General features: G+C 56.7%; 3 protein-coding genes across 3 annotated transcripts; all 3 read left to right on the forward strand.

Moving 5' to 3' along the window:
* The first annotated feature begins 22 nt into the window (after positions 1-22).
* Positions 23-5,242, forward strand: MRPL38 (mitochondrial ribosomal protein L38). Its single transcript, XM_041409091.1, has 9 exons — positions 23-141; positions 1,220-1,399; positions 1,893-2,021; positions 2,106-2,314; positions 2,626-2,698; positions 3,382-3,427; positions 3,745-3,903; positions 4,314-4,450; positions 4,708-5,242. The coding sequence occupies exons 1-9, from the start codon at positions 75-77 to the stop codon at positions 4,842-4,844; spliced, it is 1,137 nt and encodes a 378-aa protein (XP_041265025.1). The 5' UTR covers positions 23-74; the 3' UTR covers positions 4,845-5,242.
* Positions 5,243-5,368: 126 nt separating this feature from the next.
* Positions 5,369-11,444, forward strand: TRIM65 (tripartite motif containing 65). The gene is made up of 6 exons (XM_041409090.1): positions 5,369-7,463; positions 8,053-8,148; positions 8,220-8,450; positions 8,728-8,899; positions 9,229-9,309; positions 10,405-11,444. Exons 1-6 carry the CDS (start codon positions 6,687-6,689, stop codon positions 10,932-10,934), a joined length of 1,887 nt encoding a protein of 628 aa, XP_041265024.1. The 5' UTR covers positions 5,369-6,686; the 3' UTR covers positions 10,935-11,444.
* Positions 11,445-12,782: 1,338 nt separating this feature from the next.
* On the forward strand, positions 12,783-22,633 carry TRIM47 (tripartite motif containing 47). Its single transcript, XM_041409089.1, has 6 exons — positions 12,783-13,535; positions 15,148-15,243; positions 15,775-16,005; positions 16,578-16,773; positions 17,452-17,526; positions 18,951-22,633. The coding sequence occupies exons 1-6, from the start codon at positions 12,828-12,830 to the stop codon at positions 19,574-19,576; spliced, it is 1,932 nt and encodes a 643-aa protein (XP_041265023.1). The 5' UTR covers positions 12,783-12,827; the 3' UTR covers positions 19,577-22,633.
* The last annotated feature ends 1,345 nt before the right edge of the window (positions 22,634-23,978 follow it).

Below are 23,978 nucleotides of genomic sequence, written 5' to 3' on the forward strand. Positions count from 1 at the left end.
TTCCAAGCCAGGCCTGCGCGGCGCAGCGCCCGTCACGATGGCAACGGGGTCCTTCCCCGAGCGCGGCGCACAACATGGCGGCGCCCTTGCTGAGCGCGGCGCTCCGCGGGGCCCGCGGCGGGCGGAGCTTCGGAACGGCCGGTGAGAGACGGGAGAACCAGGGGAGCCCCGAGACCCACCGGGGAAGGGGGGCGTGAAGGGGAGGGTGCTCTCGGACGGCTGTGTCCCTTGTGGTGACACAGGCCTTGTCACTAGTGGTGTCCCCCAGGATTCAATACTGGGCCCAGTGTTGTTTGAGGGTGACCAGTGACTTTGGTGAGGGGTCGATGCCTCCTCAGCTGATGGCACAAAGCTGTGCGGGTGGCCGATAGCCCAGAGTGCTGCGAGCCCTTCAGAGGAGCCTGGGCAGGCTGGGGAGAAGGGCAGAGAGGAACTGCCCGAGGTTCAGCACAGGCAGGCGCAGCATCCTTCAGCTGCGAGGAACAGCCCAGGCCGGGACTGCCCGGCTGGAAAAGCAGCGCTGTGGGGAAGCAGCTGGAGCTCCTGGTGGACAAGGAGCTGTCCATGAGCAGCGCTGTGCCCGAGGGCACGAGAAGGGCACTGGTGTCCCGGGGGGCGTTAGGAGAGCATTTCCAGCAGCTCTGGGGGTGATGCTGCCCCTCTGCTCAGCCCTGGGCAGGCCTCCCCTGGAGCAGTGTCCAGCTCCGGGCTCCTCGGGATGAGACACGGGTCCTGGAGCGGGTCCTGTGGAGGGCCTCAAAGATGGTCTGGGGACTGGGGCATCTCTGTCCTGGGGAAAGGCTGAGGGTGCTGGGGCTGAGAGGGGCCCTGCTCCCGGTGTGTCCCTGTGCAGGGAGGGCAGAGCAGGGCCCAGGCTCCGCTCCAGGAGCCCAGCAATGGCACCAGAGGCACGGACACCGAGTGATGCCCAGGAAATTCCACCTGCACGTGTGGCAGAACTTCTTCCCTGTGCAGTGCCCGAGCCCGGAACAGATTGTCCAGAGAGGGTGTGGAGTGTCCCTCACTGGGGATATTCCAGAGCCATCTGGACACAATCCTCTGCTCTGTGCTCTGGGATGAGCCTGCTGGAGCAGGGCGGTGGGATCGGATGACTCTGGTCCCTTCCTGTGACTCCATGAACCATGGGAGGTGGGGATGGCTCTGGCCCTGTCTGTGCTGTGCCCACCCCAGGCTCTCTCCTCTCTTTCTGACCCCCCAGCCGTGCTCTGGAAGAGGGCAGCCCCGCTGGGGCCCATGCCCAACGAGGACGTGGACGTGGGGAGGCTGGAGGCGCTGCAGAGGTACCGCAGCTTCGCGTGCTACCTGCGGCAGGCGGAGCGCGCGGGCCGGGAGCCGCGCTGGTGGAACACCTACCACAAACACACCGACCCCCCTGCAGGTACCCCCGAGCCCCCAGAGCACCCCCGAGGGCTCTGGCACAGCCTCAGCTCTGCAGAGTGCAGATGTCTCCAGGGAAAAGGGGTTTTCCAGAGGGAGGGAGGCTGGGCAGCGCCTGCCAAAGGACACGGAGTGAGGAAGGGATTCCTTGGAGCGCCGGTGGTGCCACAGAGAGCAGACAAGGAGGCAGAGCTTCAGGCCTGCAGCAGATAACACAGCTGGGGATGGGAGGGCCATGAGCTGGGGAAGGAGGTGAAGACGGGACAGAATTGAGTCCTGATTGTCCTTTCAGGTCTTTTCTAGTAGGAGGTGTCCTTGTCCATGGGAGGGTGGGAGGTGGATGGTCTTCAACACCCCTCCGATCCCAAACCTTTCTGTGATCCTGATCTCTGGAAGTCTCTGTCTCACCCTGTCAGACATTTCACAGGGGTTTGTGTTTGGGTGGTTTGGGTGCTCACGTGTTTCACCTCCTCTCTTCTCACCCCTCCCTGAAGAGCCCCAGACAGACATTGGCCTGCCACGTGAGAGGCTGTCACGGGCAAAGGAGCTCAAGGAAAGAAAGAGGATCCTGAGGGAGAACCGCCAGAATGCTGAGATGGAGCGAGCGGCACGGCTCCGGACTGGTCAGTGCCCCAGCAGCTCCCTTCCTGCTCCAGCTGCCCTGTGTGCCCAGCTGCTGCCTCTGCATCCTCCCTCTCTCCTTGCAGTGCTCATTCCCCTCGACGAGGTCAGGGCTGAGTGGGAGAGGACCAGTGGCCCCTTCCACAAGCAGCGCGTGGCCAAGCACTGCGGGGTGTTCCGGGACCTGTTCAAGGGGGCCACCTTCACCCCCTGGGTCGCCCTGAGGGTGCAGTACAGCCAGGAGGACGAGTACCTCGTGCCAGTCTACTATGGGAACATGGTGACTCCATCAGAGGTGAGAGAGGGGAGCTGGGAACAACTTGGAGCCCCTGGGAAGCCTCTTTCTGCCAGGTGCTTCCAACAGGCATGGTTCATTCCAGGGGATGCCTTTTACAAGGGCTCTGTGCTGAAGGAAAATAGGTTATGGATGTGATAGGGACAGAGATTGTAGGTTGTCTGGCAGGAGGCTGATGATTATTTATGCCCTGGTGGATTCCTCAGTGGCCTGGCAGTGCCCAGTCTGTGTTGTGTCCGAGCCTTGCCCAGACACAGTTCATGGAAGCTGTTGTGTGAGTGATTTACATTCTCTTTATGTTGCTCTTTCAGGCTGCCAGTCCCCCTGCAGTGTCGTACGAGGCAGACAAAGGCTCCCTCTGGACCTTGTTGCTCACAAATCCAGGTGAGCAGCGAGTTCTTTAAAGGAACATGTTTAAACTGGGTTGTTCCACTCAGCTTTTGGTTAATTCCTGATTCTTTGGCTGCACAGAGATGATGAACACTGGAAGGGTTCAAGGCCAGGTTGGAGTAACCTGGTCTAGTGGAAGGTGTCCTTGCCCATGGTAGGGGGTGGGATGAGATGAGCTTTAAGGTCCCTTCCAGCCCAAACTCTGCTGTGATTCTATGATGTTATATCTGGGACATGTTACATGTGGAGGAAAGATTGTAGCCTCCCCAAATCCATAGCAGTTGAGAGAAGGAACAGTGAAACAACAGGACCTGTGTCACAATGTAGAGGAGACAATTTCCTGACTGCCATCTTTGTTTACCTCCAAACTCTCTTTCCTTGGCAGTCTGCCTGGAAGGCAGCTTTGCTGACACTGTTCACCTTGAGAAACCAAGGCACAGTGAAGGATGCAGCTGCCCAAGAAGATTTCAAGAATCTTGGAACTAGATCTGCAGAGTTCTTTGCTCCTTGTTTTAAACTCAGTCCTATAGCAATGAGTTCCTTTTCTGCTAGGGAAGGAACTCTGGGAGGTCTTGAGCTGCTCCCTCTGGTCAAAGCAGGTCTGGGCGTTCTCACTTCGGGGTGGATGCTGGCACCAGGGTGTCCCTAAGTCCCTTTTTCCTGTTGTGTGTTGGCAGATGGACATTTGAGGGATGCAGACTCGGAGTACCTCCACTGGCTGGTGTGAGTACATCAGAGCCTGGTGCTCTGTGCTTGTGGGCTGGGCACAAACCCCTCCAACAGCTCAGAATCCATGGCTTTTCCTGCCATCAGCTCCTTTAGCCCTGTGTTCTGGGTCCTGCTAAGGATGCAGGAATTCCAGATGTTGCTGCTGTTCAGCATTCCAGTCACTGGGTGGGATTTTTCCTGTGGTGAAAGCAGTCTCTACTATCTATTCCCTTATCAAACGGGGCAGAAATCACATCACAGCATGGCAGAGTGATTTGCAGTCCTGGATGAATCTGCTGGAGGGAAATGAGTGTAGATGTGTTTGTGTTCAGGACCAACATCCCAGGCAGTGACATCAAGGCTGGCAAGGAGATGTGCCACTACCTGCCCCCCTTCCCTGCCATGGGGACGGGCTACCACCGCTTCATCTTCCTGCTCTTCAAGCAACACGGTCCCGTGGACTTCAGCCAGGACGCTCGGCCCACACCCTGGTAATTCCCCTGCCCACGTGCTGGGCTTGGCTGCTGCTGCTGCTTGTGGGGTTTGTGAGCCTGTCACTGCACTAGAGGAGCAGCTCCTGTCACTCTGCAGAGTTCTCCAGGGCTGCTTTGGGTTTGTGTGTACTCTGCAGCCACAATCCCAGCACTGCAGAGTCCTGTTGTTACAGAACAGGCTGTTAGAAGAGTGGTTTGTCCTGCCCAGAAATGTGCAGCCACAATCCCAGCACTGCAGAGTCCTGTTGTTACAGAACAGGCTGTTAGAGAGTGGTTTTGGAGCTGGAGACACTGGGAGATTTCCTCTTGGTGGCTTCCTTTTCCTTTTCTGTCATATGTCCTGGGGTGATGTGGAGCAGGTACTGCTGCAAGGAGAGGTTCACCTGGTGCTTGTGTCTTGTTTCCAGCTACAGCCTGAAGATGAGAACCTTTAGCACATTTGACTTCTACAAAAAGCATAAGGATGCCATGACCCCGGCAGGGCTGGCATTTTTCCAGTGTCAGTGGGACAGCTCTGTCACTTCCACCTTCCATCAGCTGCTCAGTAAGGAATGGGGACACTGGAGGGGGTCTGTGGGTGGGACATGGCCCTGTGGCTGCAGGCTCTCACTTGGTCTTGGCTAAGCCCTTCCTGAGCCATCCTCCTCCAGGCTAACAGCAGCCTGAAGGAGCAACCCCTAACCCTTGGCTGAGGACTTTAAAATAACTCCAAGGGTGTGTTAGAGCAGCCCTGGTCCTGTGTGGTGCAGGGGGGTGTGGGGTTCAGATGTGAGCCCCCCTGCTGACTGTCACTCTCTGCAGACATGAGGGAGCCCGTGTTCGAGTTCGTGCGGCCGCCCCCCTACCACCCTCCGCAGGTGAAGTTCCCTCGGCACCAGCCCCTGAGGTACCTGGACAGGTACCGAGACACACAGGAGCCCACCTACGGCATCTACTAGGAGCTGGCCCCCTCTGTGTCCCTGGGATGCTGGCTCCTGGATTTCCTGTGCTCTCCTCAGTGCCTCAGGAGGGAAATTACAAAGTCTCAGCCCCTCAGCTCCCAGTTTCCCTGTGCTGGGAGCTGGCGTTGGGTGCTCACAGGACTGGCAGCTGCTTAATGAGAACATTCAAAGTGAATCCATGGCCAGGCTGAAACCTTGCTCCTGGTTCTGCAGCAGGGCTGAGCAGTGCCTTGCTTCCCTGCAAGCATCACAGTTTCCATTTTGCCTGTTTATGGAACAAACAGAGCCATGCCAGCCTGGATTTCCTCCTCTCACAGTGCTGCAGTTCAGGACTCTCAGATTTTATTTGTGCAGTCCTCCTGGAGAGATGAGTCTGATTAAACACTCTCTGAGCAGTGCTGGCAAAGCTGTCTTTATTGGGAAGAGCTGTTACCCTGGCCAGTTGGCCCAGAGCTGGGGAGCTCAGCAGGGTGCAGGGGAGATGGGCAACCCTTCCACTGACCAGAGTCACTTCCATTCTTGGATGTTGTAGTTTGGGAATAGAGTGGCTACACAGGTGGTAAACCTGCACAAGGTCAGTGTTTGTGGAGGTGGTTTCAGCTACCCAAGCACGTGAAGCTCAGCCTCCTTCTCCTGTCTCCCTGGACAGGACATAGGCATGGGCTGGTGAGCAGAAGCTGAGCTGCTGCTGGTGGTGACCTGGCACTGCTGCTGCAGGTCCTGTCCCCAGGCCTTGGAGAGCCTCTGCTCCCTGCTCTGCTCCGCTGTGCATCTCCTGTTCACATGGATCCCCAAGCACCAACATGTTCCTGCTGGTACAGCTGCCTCTTCCCAGCTCTGGTTCCCAGTGACTTTTTCTGAGGTTCTTTCTACCAGGAAATTGGAGACTTCAGCAAACAGCTGAGATTGGGCTGAAGTGCTGCCTGTGCTCAGGGCTTTCACCAGTTATCCCTGAACTCCCCCCAGCCTGAAGGATTCTCAGGTCTGGTTTAAGCTGGACTGAGTGCACTGGGAGGTGCCCACAATGGGGACACAGGTTCCAGGCAGACACACAGGTTGTGTTAGGCTCTCTGGGCTTAAAATATTTGGTCAGAATTGACAGCTGCAGCCCAAAGGAATGTTTTGGAGCTGAAGCTTACTGGGACACGCAGGGAGTTGTGACATATCCCAAGTCCTCTCCTGTGCTCAGGGGGGTGGCTCTGAGCCTGCCTGTGCTATGGAAGCTGGTCTGGATGATCCACCAGAGACCTGCTCCCTGCTTGCCTTCACCTGTGCAGGTGAAAGGGAAGCTGCTCACGAGGGGAGGCTAAAAAAACAAGGCTGGGAACATGAGCAAGACAGCACATGGGCCTGGTACAGAGATAAGGCTTGGGCTGGGAAAACTGAAACTGAGCTGTGACAACAAGGGGAAGGTTTGCAGTGCCCAGGCACTGCACTGGCCTCCGGGCAGGAGACTCCACCTGCCACCCGAGCAGGGACAGGTGGCCCACATGCCATCTTAATTGTATTTCAGGGTGCTGATGTGCACAGGTGTTGCAAGGAAGTTCGTGGGAAAAGGTGGTGCGGGTGTGCATGGGGACATGGCAGACAGCAGCAGCTGTGGTTTAAAAGATGCAAGGGAAGAACATGGTGCTGGCGTGTGTCACAGCCTTGCCAGGGCACAGGGAGGTGACATGTGGCCACAGCAGCAGTGGGTGCCTCTGCTGGTTCCCAGTGAGGAGCTCTGCACAGGTCTCCAGGGGGACTGCCATGCTCAGCTCAGGGAGCCAGCCCTGGCAGAGCTGAGGATGCCTGGAAGTTCCCTCAAAAGGCAATAAAGGAGTGAAAATCCAACTGCACATGGATGTGTGCCCGGCAAACGCGTTCATGGAAATGCACAGTGCTCCGATCCCTGTCAGCCTCCTGCGTGTCTCGCCGTGCTGTCACTGCAGCATTCCATCCTCTCCGGCGTCTCCCACCGTGCTTCACAGCCCTCCCTGTCCGCGGGGAGCAGCTCCAGCCCTGCAGCCTGTGGCACAGCCCGTGCGACCAGGGGACAGCCAGCGGGTGTCACTTGAGGAGCGCGTCTGGCCGGGAGCCCTGCCCCGCCTCTGGGCACGGCGTCACCTCCTCCTCCTCCTCCTCTGCGAGTTTCTATTTCCCCGGCTTCTCGTCCCGATCTCCGGCGCAGGCAGGATGGCATCGCCCGTGTCGCAGAAGCTGGAGGAGAAGCTGGTGTGCTCCATCTGCTTGGAGCTGTTCAGGGTGCCCGTGACCTTGCCCTGCGGCCACAACTTCTGCAAGGGCTGCATCGGCGACCACTGGGACAAGCAAAGGCAGGCCGGGACCGAGGCGAGCTGCACCTGCCCCGAGTGCCGCCGGGCCTTCGAGCGGTGCCCGGAGCTGGAGAAGAATGTCACCCTGCACAGCGTGGTGGAGCTGGCACGGGGCAGCGAGGAGCGGGGCTCGGCCGCGGGCCGGGGCGAGGCGGCGCCCGCCGAGCTGTGCCGGCAGCACGGGCGGCCGCTGGAGCTCTTCTGCCAGGACGAGCGGCGCTGCATCTGCTGCATCTGCACCGTCCGGGACTGCCGCCGGCACCGGAGGGTGCTCTTCGAGGAGGAGCGAGCCAAAAAGCAGGTGGGTGACACGGCCGGGGCCATGGGGGAACGGGGCGTGCTGTGACAGCTGGGGCACGCACGACATCCACCTCCACTGCCCCGTGTCCTGCTGCAGGGATGTGATGTGCCTCTGTGTGCCAGAGTGCCCAGCTTCAGCTGGACATGGGGCTGGCCAGGGGGTGCCACCAGTGCCTGGCTGCTCCTTGAGAAACCAGGTGTTGTCAGGAGCAGCAGTGAGCTGAGTAAATCCAGCAGCACGAGATGAACGGTGCCCTATGTGTTTGTAACACTCTGATCTAGAGGAAACAGCTAAAAAAGGGGTGAAAGGCAACACAAAAAATCACTTCTTTGTTATCCTGACACAGAGTCCCCTTCCCAAGCTGCCTCCTTCCCTGTAAGCCTTGTCCTGCAGTGCTGAGAGGGTCCTGGGGGCCAGGTGGGCAGCAGTGGGCTGGTCTGGATGTGCAACTGGACTTGACTGGGAGAAATGACTGGATATAAAACTCAGTGCTCTGGGCCAGTTGAGAGTGTTCAGTCATAGGCTGAACTTGATGATCTTGGAGGTCTTTTCCAACTATAATATTCTATGTTGGTTCCTCCCTTCACAGACCTTTTTGAAAGAATCCCTGGAAAAAACCCAGGAGGAATCAGAGAGGATTGAGCTGGCAATGAAGGAGCTGGAGTTGCAGACAGAGAGCATCAAGGTAACACTGCAGCCTCCCTGTGCTGGCCTGAGGGTGGGAGCACACTGGTTCTCATGGCTCTTCCTGCCCAGGACTGCACCGAGCTCAAAGATGGGATTCAGAACAAATTCAACCACCTGAAGAAAGCTCTGGAGGATCTCAAGTGTCAGACAGTGGCCAGGATTGAGCAGGAGCAGGGGGCAGCCCTGGAGCGTGTGGACAGGAACTGGAACCTGTGCAAGGACCGCCTGGATGTCCTTGGCCAGCACAGGGAGAGGGCTCAGAGCCTGCTGGCCTGCCCTGACCACAGGACCTTCCTGCAGGTACCACCCTGGCACTGTCTCCTCCCGTTTGCTTGGGCCTGCACCCTTTTGATGACAGCAGAATCATGTCCAACCCATTCCCACTGGGAACGCATCCTCACTTTGGCTCAGGGATGTGCTGGGGCTGTGGGGAAGAGCTGTTTTTGGGGGGTCCCTGAAAAGTTGTGTGGGCAATGCTGGGATGCCCCTGTTGCCCACTGGGGAGACGTGGTGAGTGCAAATGGGTTTGCACAATCCTCCCCAGACTGGTGCATGGTGTCTGTGTGTCTGTCCACAGGAGTTCCCCCTGCTCCCACCTCTGGAGAACCCAGAGGCACTGGTGCCCGTGGAGTTTGATATGGCTGCTGTGATCAAGCCCATCTCTGAGATCCTCACCAGCATCTCCAGGCTCCTGCTGGAGGACCTGCCTGCCTCTGTGGCCCCCAAAGCCCCCAGCCCTGCTGGCCAAGGTAACCCTCCTGCTCTCAGGGGTACTTTGAAGGGCTCTGAGTCATCCTGAAGATGAGCCTGGCCTGTGTCACTGCTGGGGACACAGCTGCTGGGCACGGGGCTTTGGGATGGGACACATTTACTGGTCAGCAGATGAAGTGGGATGAGCAGAGTGGCCTCCCTGTGGCCCCTCCTTGCTGGGAATGCTGACCCATGGTGGCACATGCCTGCTCCCAGGTTTGGATACAATGCAGTTCCTCCTCCTTCTCCTCCTTTTCTTCCCATGAAGCCAGGAAGAAAGAAGTTTTTGGGTGGCATTACTCAAAATGCCTGTTTCCATCCTCCACAGGCCCAGTGCATCCCCAGGAGCTGGCAGTGAAGGCTGTGGCCCCTCTCCCCAAGTGCCAGCTCCGAGCTGAGCTTCTGAAGGGTAAGGAGCACAGGGGGCCTGCAGGGACAGCCCTCACTGGGGTCCCCAGCAGGAAGAGATGTCACCAAGCCAGGCTTCTTCCCAGGAGGAGGGTGGTTGTGGCTGCAGGGACAGGGGCTCCTTCCCTGCTTCTTCCAGTGTGTCTCCCTAAATGCAGAGAAGGGTGGTGTAGGGGCAGGGTGGATGGGCTGGGATGGGAAAGGACCCACTAGGGGGATTAGCAGCACCAGGAAGTGTTTCCCGTTGAACTGAGGCTGTCTGGTATTGGATCAGTCATTGCCCTGTGTATGGTATAGTCCCAGTCCAGGGCCCTGCCTGCAGTCAGTGCTGTCTATCCAGGGATATGGCCTCAGCATTCCTAGCTACAGTCCTTCATGTCCCCTTTCCTCCCCAGGCCAGCCCTCTCCTGCTTTTAGGAAATTCCTCTGTGCTCCTCTTCCCATCTCCTCCCTGCTGGGAAGAGGTTTGGGTAATGCTCAGGCCATGTTGGTCACATCACTCTTGCCAAGGAGGCAGTGGCTGCCTATGGGACCTGTAGGAATTCCTTCCTTCAGGCCCCACAGAACGTTCTTAGGGTTATTAATAGGAACCCCCTGTTATTTATGGGCAGCAGGCAGGAGCCCAGCCAGCTGCCAGGCCCAGGTGTTGGAGGGGGAAGGTGGGGTGCTGGTGGCCAGGGAATGCCCATGGCAGGAGCTATCACAGCCCATGCAGAGGAGAGTAACTCCCTGCAATACCATATTGGCTCACTCAACACCTGGTTTTCTCCCCTTCTCCCGAGCCACACTGGTATTTTTTGCTCTTAAAACCAAGCACATCCCTGCCAACCTGGCCACAGAGCCACCCTAGTCACAATGGCCAGTGAGCTGGGTTGTGCAAGAACTGTGCTGAATCGTGTCTCAGTGCCTCAACAGCTATTTCTGGGCTTTTCCATTCCCCCTAGGGCAGGTGTTGCATCCTCCCCATTACCCTTCCCTTCCAAACAACCATTCCCTTCTCTTTTGGGAGTCAACCCTACAGAATTTAAACCCCATCACTTCTGGGAGGGCATAAATGTCTGATGAAGCATTTCATCCATGCCCTTGCTCCCCCCAGACCACCGCAACCTGACCTTCGACCCCGAGACAGCCAACAAGTACCTGGAGCTGTCCAAAGGTGCCCACAAAGCCAAGCACAGCCCTGGCACCATCTCTGGGAAGGGGCAGGGCCCCCGCTTCCAGCCCTGGCAGGTGCTGTGCACGCAGAGCTGCGGCCCCGGCCGCCACTACTGGGAGGTGAAGATCTCCAGCCACTCTGTCATCCTGGGGGTCACCTACCGGGGGCTCCCCCAGGAGCAGCAGCAGGGTCACAGGTTCAACATCGGCCTGGATGAGGGCTCCTGGGGGCTGCAGGTGCTTGAGGATTGTTACCTGGCCTGGCACAAGGGCCGCGCCCAGAAAATCCAGGAGCAGCTCTATAAGAACCTGGGGGTCAGCCTGGATTATGGCAAGGGGCTCCTCTCCTTCTATGGCCTCGGGGAGAAGACAAAACTCATCCACTCCTTCCATTGTGTGTTCACTGAGCCCCTGTACCCCGTGTTTTGGCTGTGTGAGAGGCGAGTGGTGACGCTGTGCCAGAGGGACTGAGCCAGAGCCACCGCGCTGAGCCACAGCCAGGCTGGTGCCAAGGTGGAGCTGCAGCTCAGGCTGTCATGGTGCAGTGGGGTCTCAGCGCTCAGGCAGGTGTGGAGTGCAGTGTTTTAACAAGAGCTGAGGGACAGACATGTAAATTAACCTGTTTGATTTGCAGATGCAAATATCACACTGGTGACGCACGGCAGGGCTGGAGCTCACCGTGAGTGCCTCTCCCTGCAGACAGAGTAAAGGAATGGGGGATAAGGAGGGTGAAAAAAAAGAGATTTTCCTCTTTCTTCCATCCCTGCCAAATTTCCCAAACTTGGGGAAGGTTTGGATGAAGGGGACTCCAGAGGGAGGTGCTACTGCCACGGGATGCTCAATTCTGAGGGACCTCTGTGCTCACACAGCCTCACATGCAGGCAGGTCCTGCTCCCCCCAGCCCCTTCTTGGTTCCCCCCTGCTGTTCTCAGACCTGGCAGAGCAACTTCTCAGGATTCTACGCTGCAGCTCTTTGTACAATGCTGCTTTTCACAATAAAGCTTTATTTTCTTACTGGTTTGACCTTGCTGCTGTTGGCAGATGTGGGACCCTGCAGCCCTGGGGATGGGAGGGAGCTGTGTACCCCGGCTGTCACAGCCATCCTTGCAGGGTCCCCTCCTGCCCCTCTGTGTCCCCTTGGGGCCTACGACCAACCCTTGGAGCAACCAGCAGAGCCAGAAGTTGCTTTATTTACTGTAGCACTGTGATAAGGAAACCTGGTTTCCTACTGCTCTGCTCCAAGGTTGATTTGGCACAGAAGAAAATCCAAAGTTTTCATTGATGTTTTTCCAAGGGTGAGACTGCAGGTCCAACATCTCCTCCCACTCCTGTGGGAGTGCTGGTGAGGATTAACAGGGTGAAACTGGGCACTGGGTTCAAAAGTGCTGGGGATGTGAATGCCTGGGAAATGAATCACATCATTTTTTCCTTCGGGGACAAAAAACTTAAAAGGATCAATCCCCTTCTTCAAGAACAGATAGGATTTGTCTTGTGCTTCATGCTTCACTCAACACCTCCCTGCTCCTCACAGCCCTGTCCTTGAGTGAGGCCTTGGGCCAGTATGCACCTGGGAACTTATCCAAGTCCAAAAATTTTCTGTGTATCCTGCACAGAAGGAGTCCAGAGATCTTCTGAGGCAGATCTTCACTCTAAAAGCACTTCAGGGTCTCCCAGCCCTCTGGTGCCTGCCAGTTCCTGCCAGACCCCAGAGAAAAAGGGGACAGTGGCTGAGCCAGGACCTGGGCACTGCAGCCCTCTTTGGCCGTGGGGAGGGCTGATGTAGATCCATGGACTCGAGGGCTGCCAGGAAAGCACCTGCACCTACGCACGGGGGGGCTCAGGACCTTCCATGTGGCCCCAGGGTGGGGAGCAGTAGAGTAGCAGCAGGTCCTGGAGGGGGAAGGAATGCTCAAGGGGAGCAGCAGGTCCTTGGGAGGGGCTGGCAACACCTTCCCTGAATGGGAGATTCGGGAAAGGTCAGCAGCTTCCCTTGGGAGCTGGGGAGGACCCAGATCCCAGAGGGGCAGATCCTTTAGGAGGCGGCAGACCCTGGGTGGGGGCAGCACATCCTCAGCAGAGTGACATCCCCCCGGGGCTGATCTCCCCGAAGGCAGCGCATGCCAGGGAGAGGGACCAGATGGGAGCAGATCCCATTGGGGGCGAGACCCTTTCCAGGGCGGCGGGACCCGGTGCCGGGTGGATGCTGTGGGTCAGTGCCCCGAGGACCCAGCAGCGTCCCCGGCACGGCGGGGAGCGGAGCCCCGGCTGCGGTCGCGGGGAGGCGGAGCGGGCGGGCGGGGCGCGGCTGCCGCCCGCCTCCGCCGGGGCTGGGACCGGGGCCGGGGCCGGTCGGGGCGTTCAGGGATGGACGCTGCGCCCGGGAGCGCCCCGTCGTCCTCCGCCGCGGCGTTGCGCCTGGCGCTGGCGGCTCCGGGGCTGCCCGAGGGTCCCCTCGGCTGCCCCATCTGCCTGGACGTGCTGCGGGACCCGGTGACGGTGCCGTGCGGGCACAACTTCTGCCAGGGCTGCTTGCAGGCGCTCCGCCAGCAGCCAGGCCCCCCCGACGGCGGCGGGGCGGGCGGGGCCGCCCGCTGCCCGCTGTGCCAGGAGCCCGTCCCCGCGGCCCTGCGCCTCTGCAAGAACCGCGCCCTGTGCGAGCTCCTGCCGCTGCTGGCGGCCGCCACCGGCGCCTCGTCCCCGACGTCCCCGGCCGCCGCGTCCCCGATGGCGCCGGGAGCCGAGGAGGAGGATGCTGCGGGGGAGGAAGGAGCGGCGGTGCTGTGCGATGTGTGCCCGCCCGGGTCCCGCGTGGCGGCCGAGCGCTCTTGCCTGGTGTGCCTGGCGTCCTTCTGCGGGCCGCACCTGGAGCCGCACCGGCGCGCCCCGGCGTTCCGCGCACACCGGCTGGTGGCCCCGCTGCGCCGGCTGGAGGAGGGGCTGTGCCCCCGCCACCTGCAGCCCCTCGACGGCTTCTGCCGCACCGAGCAGAGCTGTGTCTGCGCCCGCTGCCGCGCCCACGAGCATCGCGCCCACGACGTGGTGCCCCTCGAGCAGGAGCGGGAGCACAAGCAGGTGCGTGCGGTGGGGAGGGCCGCGGAGGTCCCCCCGCGGGCGTGGGGGTGTCGTGGGTGCTCTGAGGCGCGGCATCCCTCGGAGGGGTTCATCCTGCGCCCACGGGGAGCCCCGTCCCCAGGTGGGGTGTGTGCAGGTGCAGCGCTGCTGGGATGCCATGTAGCGGGGGTGCTGTACTCCCACTCCTCGGGGGGGTCCCACCCCAACATATGGACAGGGTGCTGCGCCATCAGGGAACCCCTGGGACTGGGACAGGATGGGCAGGTGGGGACGGGGATCCCGTGGGGAGTCCTCCCGCTGCGGAGCCGAGCTCGCGGTGCCGTGGGTGTAGGGCTGGGGCGAGGCTGCCCGGGACACCCCAGAGCGCCTCCCCCGCGGTCCCGGGGCACCCGCCCTGCCCGTCTCGTTCCCACAGCTCCGTCGAGGCGTTTTTTGGCCCGCGCTGGCAGCCGGCCCGGCCGCCGCTCCCGCTCCCCCAGCCTTTTGTATCCTGCCGTTTGGCAGCGGGGTTTTTTCCATCACTCCCATTCCCAGATGTGACTGAGTCACCTCCTAAACTCACACCCACGAGCCTTCCCAGGAGCCGGGGCTCCAGTCCCAACGTGGTGCTGCTTTCCTGGGCACTGCTGCCTTGAAAGTGTGGGGCTTTGTGGGACTGCAGGCAGGTGGGAGCCTGTGGTGGCATCTCGCATGGCCATGAGGCATTTGGAGACCTTGGGAGAGTTTGCCATTTCCAAGGAGGAGCCCAGCCCCAAGCAGCACCCCAAGCCAGCTCCCCCTCCTGATGGGCTGCTAGGATTGCAGGAAAACCCTTTTATCGGCATTATTAGTCATGAGGTGCCTTAAAATAGAAAGTGTGTGTAATCCCAGCCCCGAGGAGCTGTCAGACCTCAGCAGGCGCTGCTTAATGTCGCCTGCAGGACCTCTGTGCCTGCCCTCGGCCACCACCCTCGCGCTGCGGGCTGGGGTGGATGCACGGGGAAAGCACCTGTAGCTGCTCCTCGGGAACAAGCACTGCAGGGGCTGAGCATCAGCAGGGAGCTGTCTGGCTGGGGAGTGCCCTCCTGGCTCCCGAGGGACCCGTCCTCGTGATGGGCAACGGCTGAGCCAACAATAGCGTCTCAGGAAACGCCGTGTTCGGAAGGTGCTTCCGGAGCTGGAGCTCTGCTCCTAAACAGAAACCTCCAGGGGACTCTGTGCTGAGTTTCTCAGTGCTCCAGGCCTGCCCTTCAGCTTCTGCACCAAACTCAGGTGGATTTTTCCCAGCCCTGGGTACTCACTAAGAGCACTCTTAGCTTCAGTCACTGCCTGATGGGTTTGCTTTCAGATTCCTGTTTTGTTTGGTTTTCGCTGGGAGCAGGGTGGGGAACGTGGAGCTGGACATGACCCTTTCGTTTTCCAGCTGAGTGAGAAGGGATGTTTGCAGGTTGGATGTTGCAGGGAAGGAAAACAGGAAAACAACTCATGGTTCCCCTTGCATCCTTCACGCCAAGCCTGGTAGCAAGGCCATGGTCAGAGAATGTCTGTGGATCGAGCTCAGGGAGAGGCTGAATGCCCTGTGGCTCCCACTGGGACAGGGGTAACGCTCAGTGTTTGTCCTTCATGTCTGCAGGCCCAGCAAGCCAAATTCCTCAGCGATGTGGAGAATGAGCTGGAGGAGCTGGCAGTCACCATCACCCAGGCCAAGAAGATGGTGGAGCTCATTAAGGTGACTCTGCAATGCCTTTGCTCTGCTGGGCTGGGGGTGGAGGAGAAGGGGCTGTGAGATTTTGGGGTGCATGGGCTGTAAAGATGGTGCTCACAGGAGCACCATGAAACTATGGAGATCCTGGCAGAGACCCCTGAGGATTCCTTCTCCTCATCCCTGCCAACACTCCTGGTGTCTCTGGTTGCTTTAATTTTTAACGTGGAAGAAGGAACAGGGCAAGGACCATGCCAGGGCATCCTCTGGCTCTTGCACCTTCTCTCCCCAGGCTCATGGGGGTGTTGTCCCCTTTGGCCCTTGTGCAAAAACGTCACTTTCCTGCTTGGGGACACCAAATGTGGTACAGCCTTAAGTGGCAGTGCCCAGCCAGGGCTCTTGAGGGCTGCACTGTGAAGCGATCTGAGTTCTTGGGTGAAGGGGGTGATGGAGTGCCAGGGGGATTCCACTGAGCTGAGAACTGGGTGCTGGGCAGGGCACAGGCGTGGCTCTCCTGGACCCTACCTTGGGACCTGACCCCTCTCTCCCCGCACTCAGGGTGCTGCCACAAAGGAGAGGGAAAGGGTTGAGAAGCTCTTTGCAGAGGCCTCTGAGGTGCTGGCAGCCTTCCAGAAGGAGGTGACGGGATTCATCGAGGACGGGGAGCGCTCCATGCTGGGCGAGGCCGAGGCCGATCTGCGCTGGAAGGAGCAGAGGCGAGCCAAGCTGGCACAGTGCAAGCAAAGCCTGGAGAGCGTCCCCAGCACCGACACCATCTACTTCCTCCAGGTGGGATGGGGCAAGAGGGAGCTGACAATGTTGTATTTTGGGCTTTTGTCTCATTTCCCGTGGAGCTGGGGGCCAGGAGCCCTGGGATGTGCAGGCTGCTGAGTCTCTTGCTTGCTGGCACAGTCCTCTCCCCTCCCTTCTCCCAGGGGGACCAGGCAGCCAAGATTTTCCCCTCCATCACTACCACCTCTGTTCTGTCTGTGACTCAGGACAGGCTGATGTGTTGCCCAGAGGGGGTACCTGGGTGTGGGGGAGAGCAAGAGTTTGGGGTGCCCCACTGCCTCCTCCAGCATCCTCCCCGCTCCCTGACAGCCCAGCAAGAGGAGACATTTTAGGGAGGAGATGCTGCTCCATGCGAGGTGGGCATGGTCTGAGTCCTGGTTTGAAAGGGAGTGAAGAGAAGGTGCCAGGAACACGTGGCTGGGAAAGAGCTCTCCTCCCTTATGCTGTCCTTGGGCCAAGTCCTGAGAGCTGCCAGATCCCAAATCCTCCAGGGCCGGGTGGGGTCCTGGAACAAGAGACAACTTTGGCTTGTTTGAAACCTCCTGAAACTCCGTCTTTTTTTGGCTCAGGAATTTCAGGCCTTGAAAGCAGCCATGGAAGAAAACCTCTCTCCACCTTTGAGCTTCCAGAAAGAGCTGAACTTCACCAAGTGCACCCAAGCTGTGGGTGCCATGAAGGATGTGCTGTCCACTGCCTGCAAAAACCAGTGGAACCACTTGCAGGGGAAAGGAATTGAAGGATTGAATTGCCAGGAGATGGAGGAAGGTTTGTGTTCACCCGGCCCCTCTGCCTGGATGGTTTCCTGTCCCTTTCCCTCTTCCCTGCATGGGTGGGAGGTGGCTGCATGGCCCCTGTGAGCGCTGGCCCCTGTCCTTCCAGCCCTGGAAGCTGCTCAGCACGGGTTCCCTGCACGTTGCACAATCCCTGTCTGGGCTTACGCCTCTTTGAGGTTTTGTGAATTTTTCCACGGAGACTGGAGACTGAAGAGGCAACAAACAGCCTGGGAGTTAGGCAGGGCCCTGTGGGAGGGGGCAAGTGGCCAAAGTGGCCTCCTGTGAAAGGGAACTCTTCTTCCCAGGACAGACAAATCCTCCTCATGGGGCAGACTGTGGGCTCCCAAACATGCCAGGGTTAGATAGCTGATGTGGCAGCTCCCTCCCATGCTGTCTCATTTAACCTGAGCTCTCTCCTTTCACATTTTCTGGGATGCCCATGGGAATTGTAACCGGTTCCTTGCCCTGCTGCCCACCTCCCTGGGGTGACAAAAGTGACGTCTGTCCTTTCCTGTGTGGGAGCCACTGGGGATGTGCAGGGGGAGTGGGGATGCTGGCTGGGGCTGTCACAGCTCAGTGCCATCGGGGCAGGGGACAATGTTCCAGTAGCCCCCTTGGTGGTGGTTTGGTTCCTTTGCTGATGCAAACCCTTCTGTCCCTGTCTCTGCAGCGTTGGCTGAATCCCGATTTCCAGACAAGTCAAACAATCCTGCCTGCCTGGAGAGCCGTGATTATTTCCTGAAATGTAAGTGGGGTGTTGGAGCCCTGGGTACTGAGAGTTTTGGGCTTTCTGGGCTGAAAGGCACAGACCCTCAAAAGAACTCTACATTTAACCTGAGGCTGTGGAGAAAGGCTTCCAAAATTAAATAATGGAGCTAGGATTATGGGTGTGTGGTTTGAATAGAAGTGTGTAACATCACGTAGTAGAAAACTTAGAGTTTAAGGTTTTAGAGTGTAATAATATATATAAAGCTAAGATGGAAGCTTTAAGGCAGTGATTAGTCTTTCTTCTTCACGTTCTTCTCCATGGGTTTAAGTGGTATTTTATTTATTTTGGTGGGTGAGTTCTGCTTTGGGTTGTTGCTAAGGCCCATCTTCCCTTTCCTCTCTCCTTCCCGCCTGCGGGAGCGCTGCCACCAGCAGAGGAAATTCTGCTTGGCTAACAGGAGGCCTCCTGGCTTTCCTGACAACAGTCAGAGCCTGGTTAGGTGATGGATTTTTTCCCTTGTCTGTGGTTCTGCTGGCCCAGCTGCCCCAGGGGCACTGCAGGCGTCCTGTGTAATTCCTGCTGCTTTCCAGCCCTTGGCAAGTTGGATCCTCTTTAAATTAGATCAGAGCTTGTGTGTTGTGTTTGTCTGCCTTGTTTGCTGCAGGACTCTGGGCTGGTTAGGGTTGTCTGCAGCAGCAGAATGACAGGGATCATGCAGTGGTGGAGCAGAGTGGGGCAGGAGAGGCTGAGGCTGGAGGGTGCAGGGCTGGGCTTGAGCTCCCACACCCTACCTGTGTGTCCCCAGCCTTACAGGGGATATGGGGTCACCTGCTGACATGTCCTTAGGGGACAAGATCTGCCTCAGTGGCACAGAGCAGCAAAATCTGGCCTCCAGGAGGGTGTGCTCTTGTGCTGTCACACTGGGACATGCCATGGTCCACACTGCCATTCAGCTGATAGTGATGCATGCCCAGGGTTGTTCCCTGGAAGAACTTCCTTGGGCAGCCCCTCTGTTTGGGATCCATCAGTGGCTCTCACATGGCCCATGGCTGCACTTGCTAGAGGCTGCCTGTTTGCAGCTGTGGCATACCTGGCTGTTCTCTCTTCTTGGGGTCTCAACTGCATTTATCTGTGGTTACCTGAAATATGCTTTTATGTGATATTTCCTTACCACCAGTCTGTCAGGTGGATTCTCCAATGTCTGGTATCACGGTTGAGCTCCTCAAGCAGCCCCTCTGCCCTCTCCTCTGCCCAGTACCCTGTATTCATCCTGCTTATGGGGTATCAGCTCTTTCAGCCTTTCATCCTCGTTGACTGAAATTTGCCGTGGGACTTAAAAGCAAGGGGACAGAGTGATGGGAAGGGTCAGAAAGGATCATGCTCATCATCAAAGGCTGGGGCAGGGAGGATTTCCTTGCACTTCCCTCTACATGCTCACTCCTCCCTCTTGCCCCACACAGTTGCCTTCATCATCGACCTGGACAGTGACACAGCTGACAAATTCATCCAGCTGTTCGGCACCAAGGGGGCCAAGCGGGTGCTGTGCCCCATCCCCTACCCGGAGAGCCCCACCCGCTTCATCAACTGCGAGCAGGTGCTGGGTTTGAACCTCATGAACAGGGGCAACTACTACTGGGAGGTGGAGCTGATCGACGGCTGGGTGAGCATCGGGGTCATCGCCGAGGACTTCGACCCGCGGGAGGCCTACAACCACGGCCGCCTGGGCAGGAACGACAGGTCCTGCTGCCTGCAGTGGAACGGCCAGAACTACGTGGCCTGGTTTGGTGGCTTTGAGCGCGCCATCCAGCAGCCCTTCTTCCACACCATCGGCGTCTTCCTGGAGTATTCGGAGAAGGCTTTAACCTTCTACGGAGTCAAGGACTCCAAAATGACCTGCCTGCAGCAGCTCAAGGTCTCCCCTTCTGCCAAGGGGAAGCTTGACCCGTTCCAGAACAAGATCAACCGGCAGTTTGGCTGTCTTTTCTCGTGCAAGCTGAAGCCAGCCTTCTTCCTGGAGAGCGTGGATGCCCACCTGCAGATCGGGCCGCTGAAGAAGGACTGTGTGTCGGTGCTGAAGCGCCGGTGACTGCCCGGGGAGAGGGGCACGGACAGACCCACAGAAGTCTCTCCTGCAGGTCATTGCCACCTCTCCTTGGTAGCCCTGTGTGTGTCTGTGGCAGCCCTCCCTCCTCTCTGTGCTGTTGGGGACCCAGGGCTGGATGGAGCCTCCTGATGGGCAGGGCTGGGGGCCAGGATGGGGCTGGGCTGGGTCCGAGTGCCAGCTCTGCCGCTGAGTGAGCTTGGGCCAGTCCCTGCGCTGCTCCCTGCCCCTCAGCTTCCCTTTCTGGACATCAGGGACTGCCACAGCCTTTCTTGGTAAAGTGTGCTGCTCAGAAGTGCCACATGGATTTGGAGCTGTGCCTTGGCCACCTGCCCAGTCCCTCTGCTTCACCTCTGCTCACTCTGCCCCGGCGACTTGTGCAGATGCTTTGTGCCTTATCTCAGGCTCTGTTCCTGATGCTTTTTTAAGTGCTGCCTCGTTGACACCTTCTGCATGCTCCTCACGAAGTGCCTTTGGTGGAGCAAGCCCTGTGTGGACAGGTGAGCCCCCAAGGCAGACGTGGTCACTTCCCATCCCCTCTGTGCCCTAGCATGGGTGAGTTGGTGCTCCAGGGAGAGGGATGTGGAGGAGCCTGGCTGGGTGCTGGAGTGATGCTGGAGTGATGCAGCACCTCTCCTTGCAGGGCTGCCCACCCATTAGTGCTGCAAATGTGAAACAAGGATCTCTGCCCAGCTGGGAAAGGGAGAAACCTCCTGCCGAGAAGCAGCACAACTGTTCTCAGCTGGAGATGGGGAAGGGAAGAGCACAAGCCAAGTTTTGAGGATGTGCTTTAAGTAAACACATTCTTTGGTAACTCCTAGCAAAGCTTTGCAGCCAAAATTTCCCCCATGTTTTTGATGGCACTGCTGTTCTGTGGGATTTTAGTACTGTTAAATGACCAACTCTTCAAGAACCCTGGGCAAGAACCCTGAACCCTCTTCAAGAACTTCAGCTGAAAATCTGCCCCTTAGCTTAGGGATTTTTAAGTGACAGAGGTGCTGTGAATATGTCCCAGAGATAAATGGTCTGGTTTAGTGTTCTAGGACAGCTGTGCCTCGATAAAGGTGCAGCATCAGTCAGCTACTAAATGACCCTTTAGACTCTGGGAATAAGTAACAATTAACAAAAACTACTCTCAAGCAAAGGGGAACACTGTTCCCTTCAGGAAAGGTGGAAACTCGAGGCTGAGAGACAAAACTGCCAGTTCACATGTCCTAAGGGAGCTTTTTCAGAAGGAAAACAGAGAAATACTGCCTGTGAGAGTGGCACAGAGCAGCCCCTGTCTCAGCACAGCGTGCCTTTCCACAAGTTTATTTTTTCTGGGGTTATTTTGCTACCTACCTCCCAAAGCCTGCTTTATAGAACCGTGGTGCTGTGTAATGTACATCTGGAGAGAAAATACAGAGGGTCAGGTTCTTCACTGGCATGAGTGAGTCAGAGATGATGCAACAACCAGCAGGAATAATAAACAGCCCATTCAGCTAAATATATGAGATATATATGTATATATTTTCCCCAAAGGATAAGCTGGAAATCATAGTGCTATATTCAAGTGGAGCCAAGGGAAAAATGTGAATAAAAGGCAGGCACAAAGCTGGCAGGTTTGAAATTAAAGCCACGTTTACACGCTGAGGCTCAAAGAGCTCCTTTACTTGACTCCTTTGCCAGAACTGCCAGTTTCTGGTGGTGCAGAAAGAGCTGCCAGTGCCCTGAAAACTGGGATATTTTAGTGGATGAAGGGTCTGAATGCAGCCACCCCTTCCCTGGGGCAAGGCTGGTGAGTCAGTTTGGGAAGGGGCTTGCTGGGATCTGTCTGCAAATTCCTCCTCCTCCTCCTCCTCCCCTGCATGAGGTTTCTCCTAAACTGCCGCGAGCAGTGGGAAAAGGAACAGTAGGGCTTCCAGAATGAAATCTTCAGCTGAAATCTTGGCCTTTCCTGGCTGGTGGGAATGCTGCCCAGACTTCTGTCCGGGTGGGAATTCATTCCCTGCGTCCTGAGCTCCAAACCCTCTTTGTTTGGCTGGCGCCAGCGGCCCCTGCAGAGCTCAGCCCTTGCACGAGATGCCAGCGGTGACACAGAGCAGGCTGCTCAGCACAGGGGCACAACGTGCTGTCAGGAGCTCCTGGAGGAATGGGAGCGGCAGAGCTGTGCCCCAGCACGGTCACATCCTGGCAGGACAGGGAAGGGAAGGAACTTTGTCTCTGCAGGAAGAGATCTCTCCCAGGTGGGGCCACGTCTGAGCCCTAAATCTCATTTATTCAGGCTGAACTCGCACAGTTTGCAGCGAGGAGTTTTTGCCAGGGTAAACACAGCAGATCTGGGTCTTTGCCCTGTTTGGTTTTGCTGTAGGTGGATTGATTGCTCCAAGGGGAAACCCACGCTGGAGCCACTCATCCCACCCTTCTCCACGTTCCCAACGCACAGACACAAACATCTGACCTCCTTCAGGGCTCGGGAGGCTCAGAGGGATCCTCTCTTCCCATCCTGCCACCACTTGGGAGCAGCTCAGGAGGCCCCTGGGTGTCTGGGCATGGTGTGGGGTTGTGCTGCAGCTTTGGGGGGATTCATGGATGCAGCTCCACGGAGCTCCTGCGGATGTGCCCCAGTTGGGAAGTGCCCAAGCCTCTCTTTCCTGCTTGCTTTTATCCTGGTTGGGAGAGCTAAAACCCCTCCTGCTTTAGGGATGGTTTAAAATAGGAGCAATCCCCTCAGGAGCTGGGTCAGAGTTTGCCCTGTGCTGTCAGGAGTTTGTAAACTGGAACAACCAGGGAGTGTGCGCTGTGCCAGCTCTGGATTTTGCTGTAAACAAAGGGTTAAAAGCAAGGTGAGATGGGTTGGGATGGATTGATAACACTTGGCAATTTAAACAGCCTTTCCTTGTTCCCTTGGGTTATTTCTGCTGTCACAGAGTGTTCCTCTTTTTAATTAGGATTTTTTAAATACAGTAACTGTAGGGTGTTTTACAGTGTGTGAAAAAACTGTAACAGAATAATGTAATGGTGTTAGAGACTATGATTTGACCATTAAATATGATACAGTCATTGCCCTGGGTTGTCTTTCCTTTAAATACCAAACCATTTGACTTGTCCCATTATCTCGTGTTTACTTTTCTGTGTCCTGCACATCTGGCATAAAATAAGACAGATTTTGTTTTCCCAGTGTGTCCAAGGGAATTCTGCCACATACACTTTTTTTATTGCAAAATGAGTGGAAGAACCTTAAAATCCAATAATAATTGTCAGCCCTGGGCAATTCAAAACAATGAATTGTCTCAGTTCTCTCTGCTATGTCTGTCCTCATCCTACAAATAAAAAAGATTATCAGATTAGCTATTTTTTCCTTAGTGTTTTTAAGTTTTAGAGTGTAACTTTCCAAGGTTTTCTGTGTGATGAGGAGGTTTAGAGCTTCACACACACACTGGCAATTACAGCAGCATCTTTTTAAAGTGAAGGGTGCTTTTCTTAATCCCAAATGTCAGTTGGAGTTAGGATAAAAATGTTATTTGGTGAGCCTTAGTTCATGTGAGGTGCCAATGCTCCATCTGGGTATTTCGGTGGAAGCCGAGTGCATTCTGCTCCTGACTTTAATAGGAGAAGAATCAGAACTGTTTGTTATGGCTGTTTCTTAAAAGGGAAACTTACTGCTTATTGAAAAAGCGGATATGAAAAGCACAAACTTGTTCTTTTCCTGCCAAGAAACCATACAGATTATGTCACTGCATTTATTTAAATCTGGTTTCCATTATGTCGTTTTTCTGCTTTCCCCCCCTACCCACGTCTGGTTCTCAGACAGGGCTGGGCTGCAAATCCAGGGAATAGCTCAGATCCATTAAAAAATATGTAATAGAGGGTAATACATGCTCTTATTTGTATATTATTAATATACAGCTGTCGCTTATTGATCTGAGGGAGCCCTTCAAGCGGTATTGCAGGGTTCCTATTTTTAATGAAGTTATGCAGTCATTAATTTTTTTTTAATTCCTCCTACTTGCACACTGGAGGTGTGGGTTTAGACACTTCCTGCAGATCTGCAGATGCCACAGCGATTTTCTCACTCCCAGATTTCCTGACAGACGGACACACAGACACTGTCCTGGCTTGTTTACAGGGAAACCAGTCAGTCATTCTAGTTTAACACACTTCAGTATAAACGGGTAATTCTTTGGATGTGCTGGATTCCACCACTGAAAGCAGCCAATAACAGGATCAAAAATCTGTTTGCAAGTGTGCGAAACAGGAAATGCACATCAAGTGGGAATTTAAAAAAATCGTGGGAAATGAAGCATCTTCGCCGTTTAGGGGGCTTAAACCTCAATTCATGTGCAGAACCGCCAGATATCCGGGATTATTTTTATTTTACTCCACCAAACAGCACAATTATAGAGAG

This window comes from Onychostruthus taczanowskii, unplaced genomic scaffold, assembly GCF_017590055.1.
Source record: "Onychostruthus taczanowskii isolate IOZ18803 unplaced genomic scaffold, ASM1759005v1 scaffold30, whole genome shotgun sequence".
In the NCBI taxonomy this organism is placed as follows: Eukaryota; Metazoa; Chordata; class Aves; order Passeriformes; family Passeridae; genus Onychostruthus; species Onychostruthus taczanowskii.

Bases quoted from the DNA above. Each gene is read 5' to 3' on its own strand.
- MRPL38 (XM_041409091.1), top strand. From the start codon at position 75: ATGGCGGCGCCCTTGCTGAGCGCGGCGCTCCGCGGGGCCCGCGGCGGG. The intron at 1,400-1,892 runs GTACCCCCGAGC...CCCTCCCTGAAG, and splicing joins ACACACCGACCCCCCTGCAG to AGCCCCAGACAGACATTGGC. The intron at 2,315-2,625 runs GTGAGAGAGGGG...TTGCTCTTTCAG, and splicing joins ACATGGTGACTCCATCAGAG to GCTGCCAGTCCCCCTGCAGT.
- TRIM65 (XM_041409090.1), top strand. From the start codon at position 6,687: ATGGATGTGTGCCCGGCAAACGCGTTCATGGAAATGCACAGTGCTCCG. The intron at 7,464-8,052 runs GTGGGTGACACG...CTCCCTTCACAG, and splicing joins AGGAGCGAGCCAAAAAGCAG to ACCTTTTTGAAAGAATCCCT. The intron at 8,149-8,219 runs GTAACACTGCAG...CTTCCTGCCCAG, and splicing joins TGCAGACAGAGAGCATCAAG to GACTGCACCGAGCTCAAAGA.
- TRIM47 (XM_041409089.1), top strand. From the start codon at position 12,828: ATGGACGCTGCGCCCGGGAGCGCCCCGTCGTCCTCCGCCGCGGCGTTG. The intron at 13,536-15,147 runs GTGCGTGCGGTG...TCATGTCTGCAG, and splicing joins AGGAGCGGGAGCACAAGCAG to GCCCAGCAAGCCAAATTCCT. The intron at 16,774-17,451 runs GTTTGTGTTCAC...CTGTCTCTGCAG, and splicing joins TTGCCAGGAGATGGAGGAAG to CGTTGGCTGAATCCCGATTT.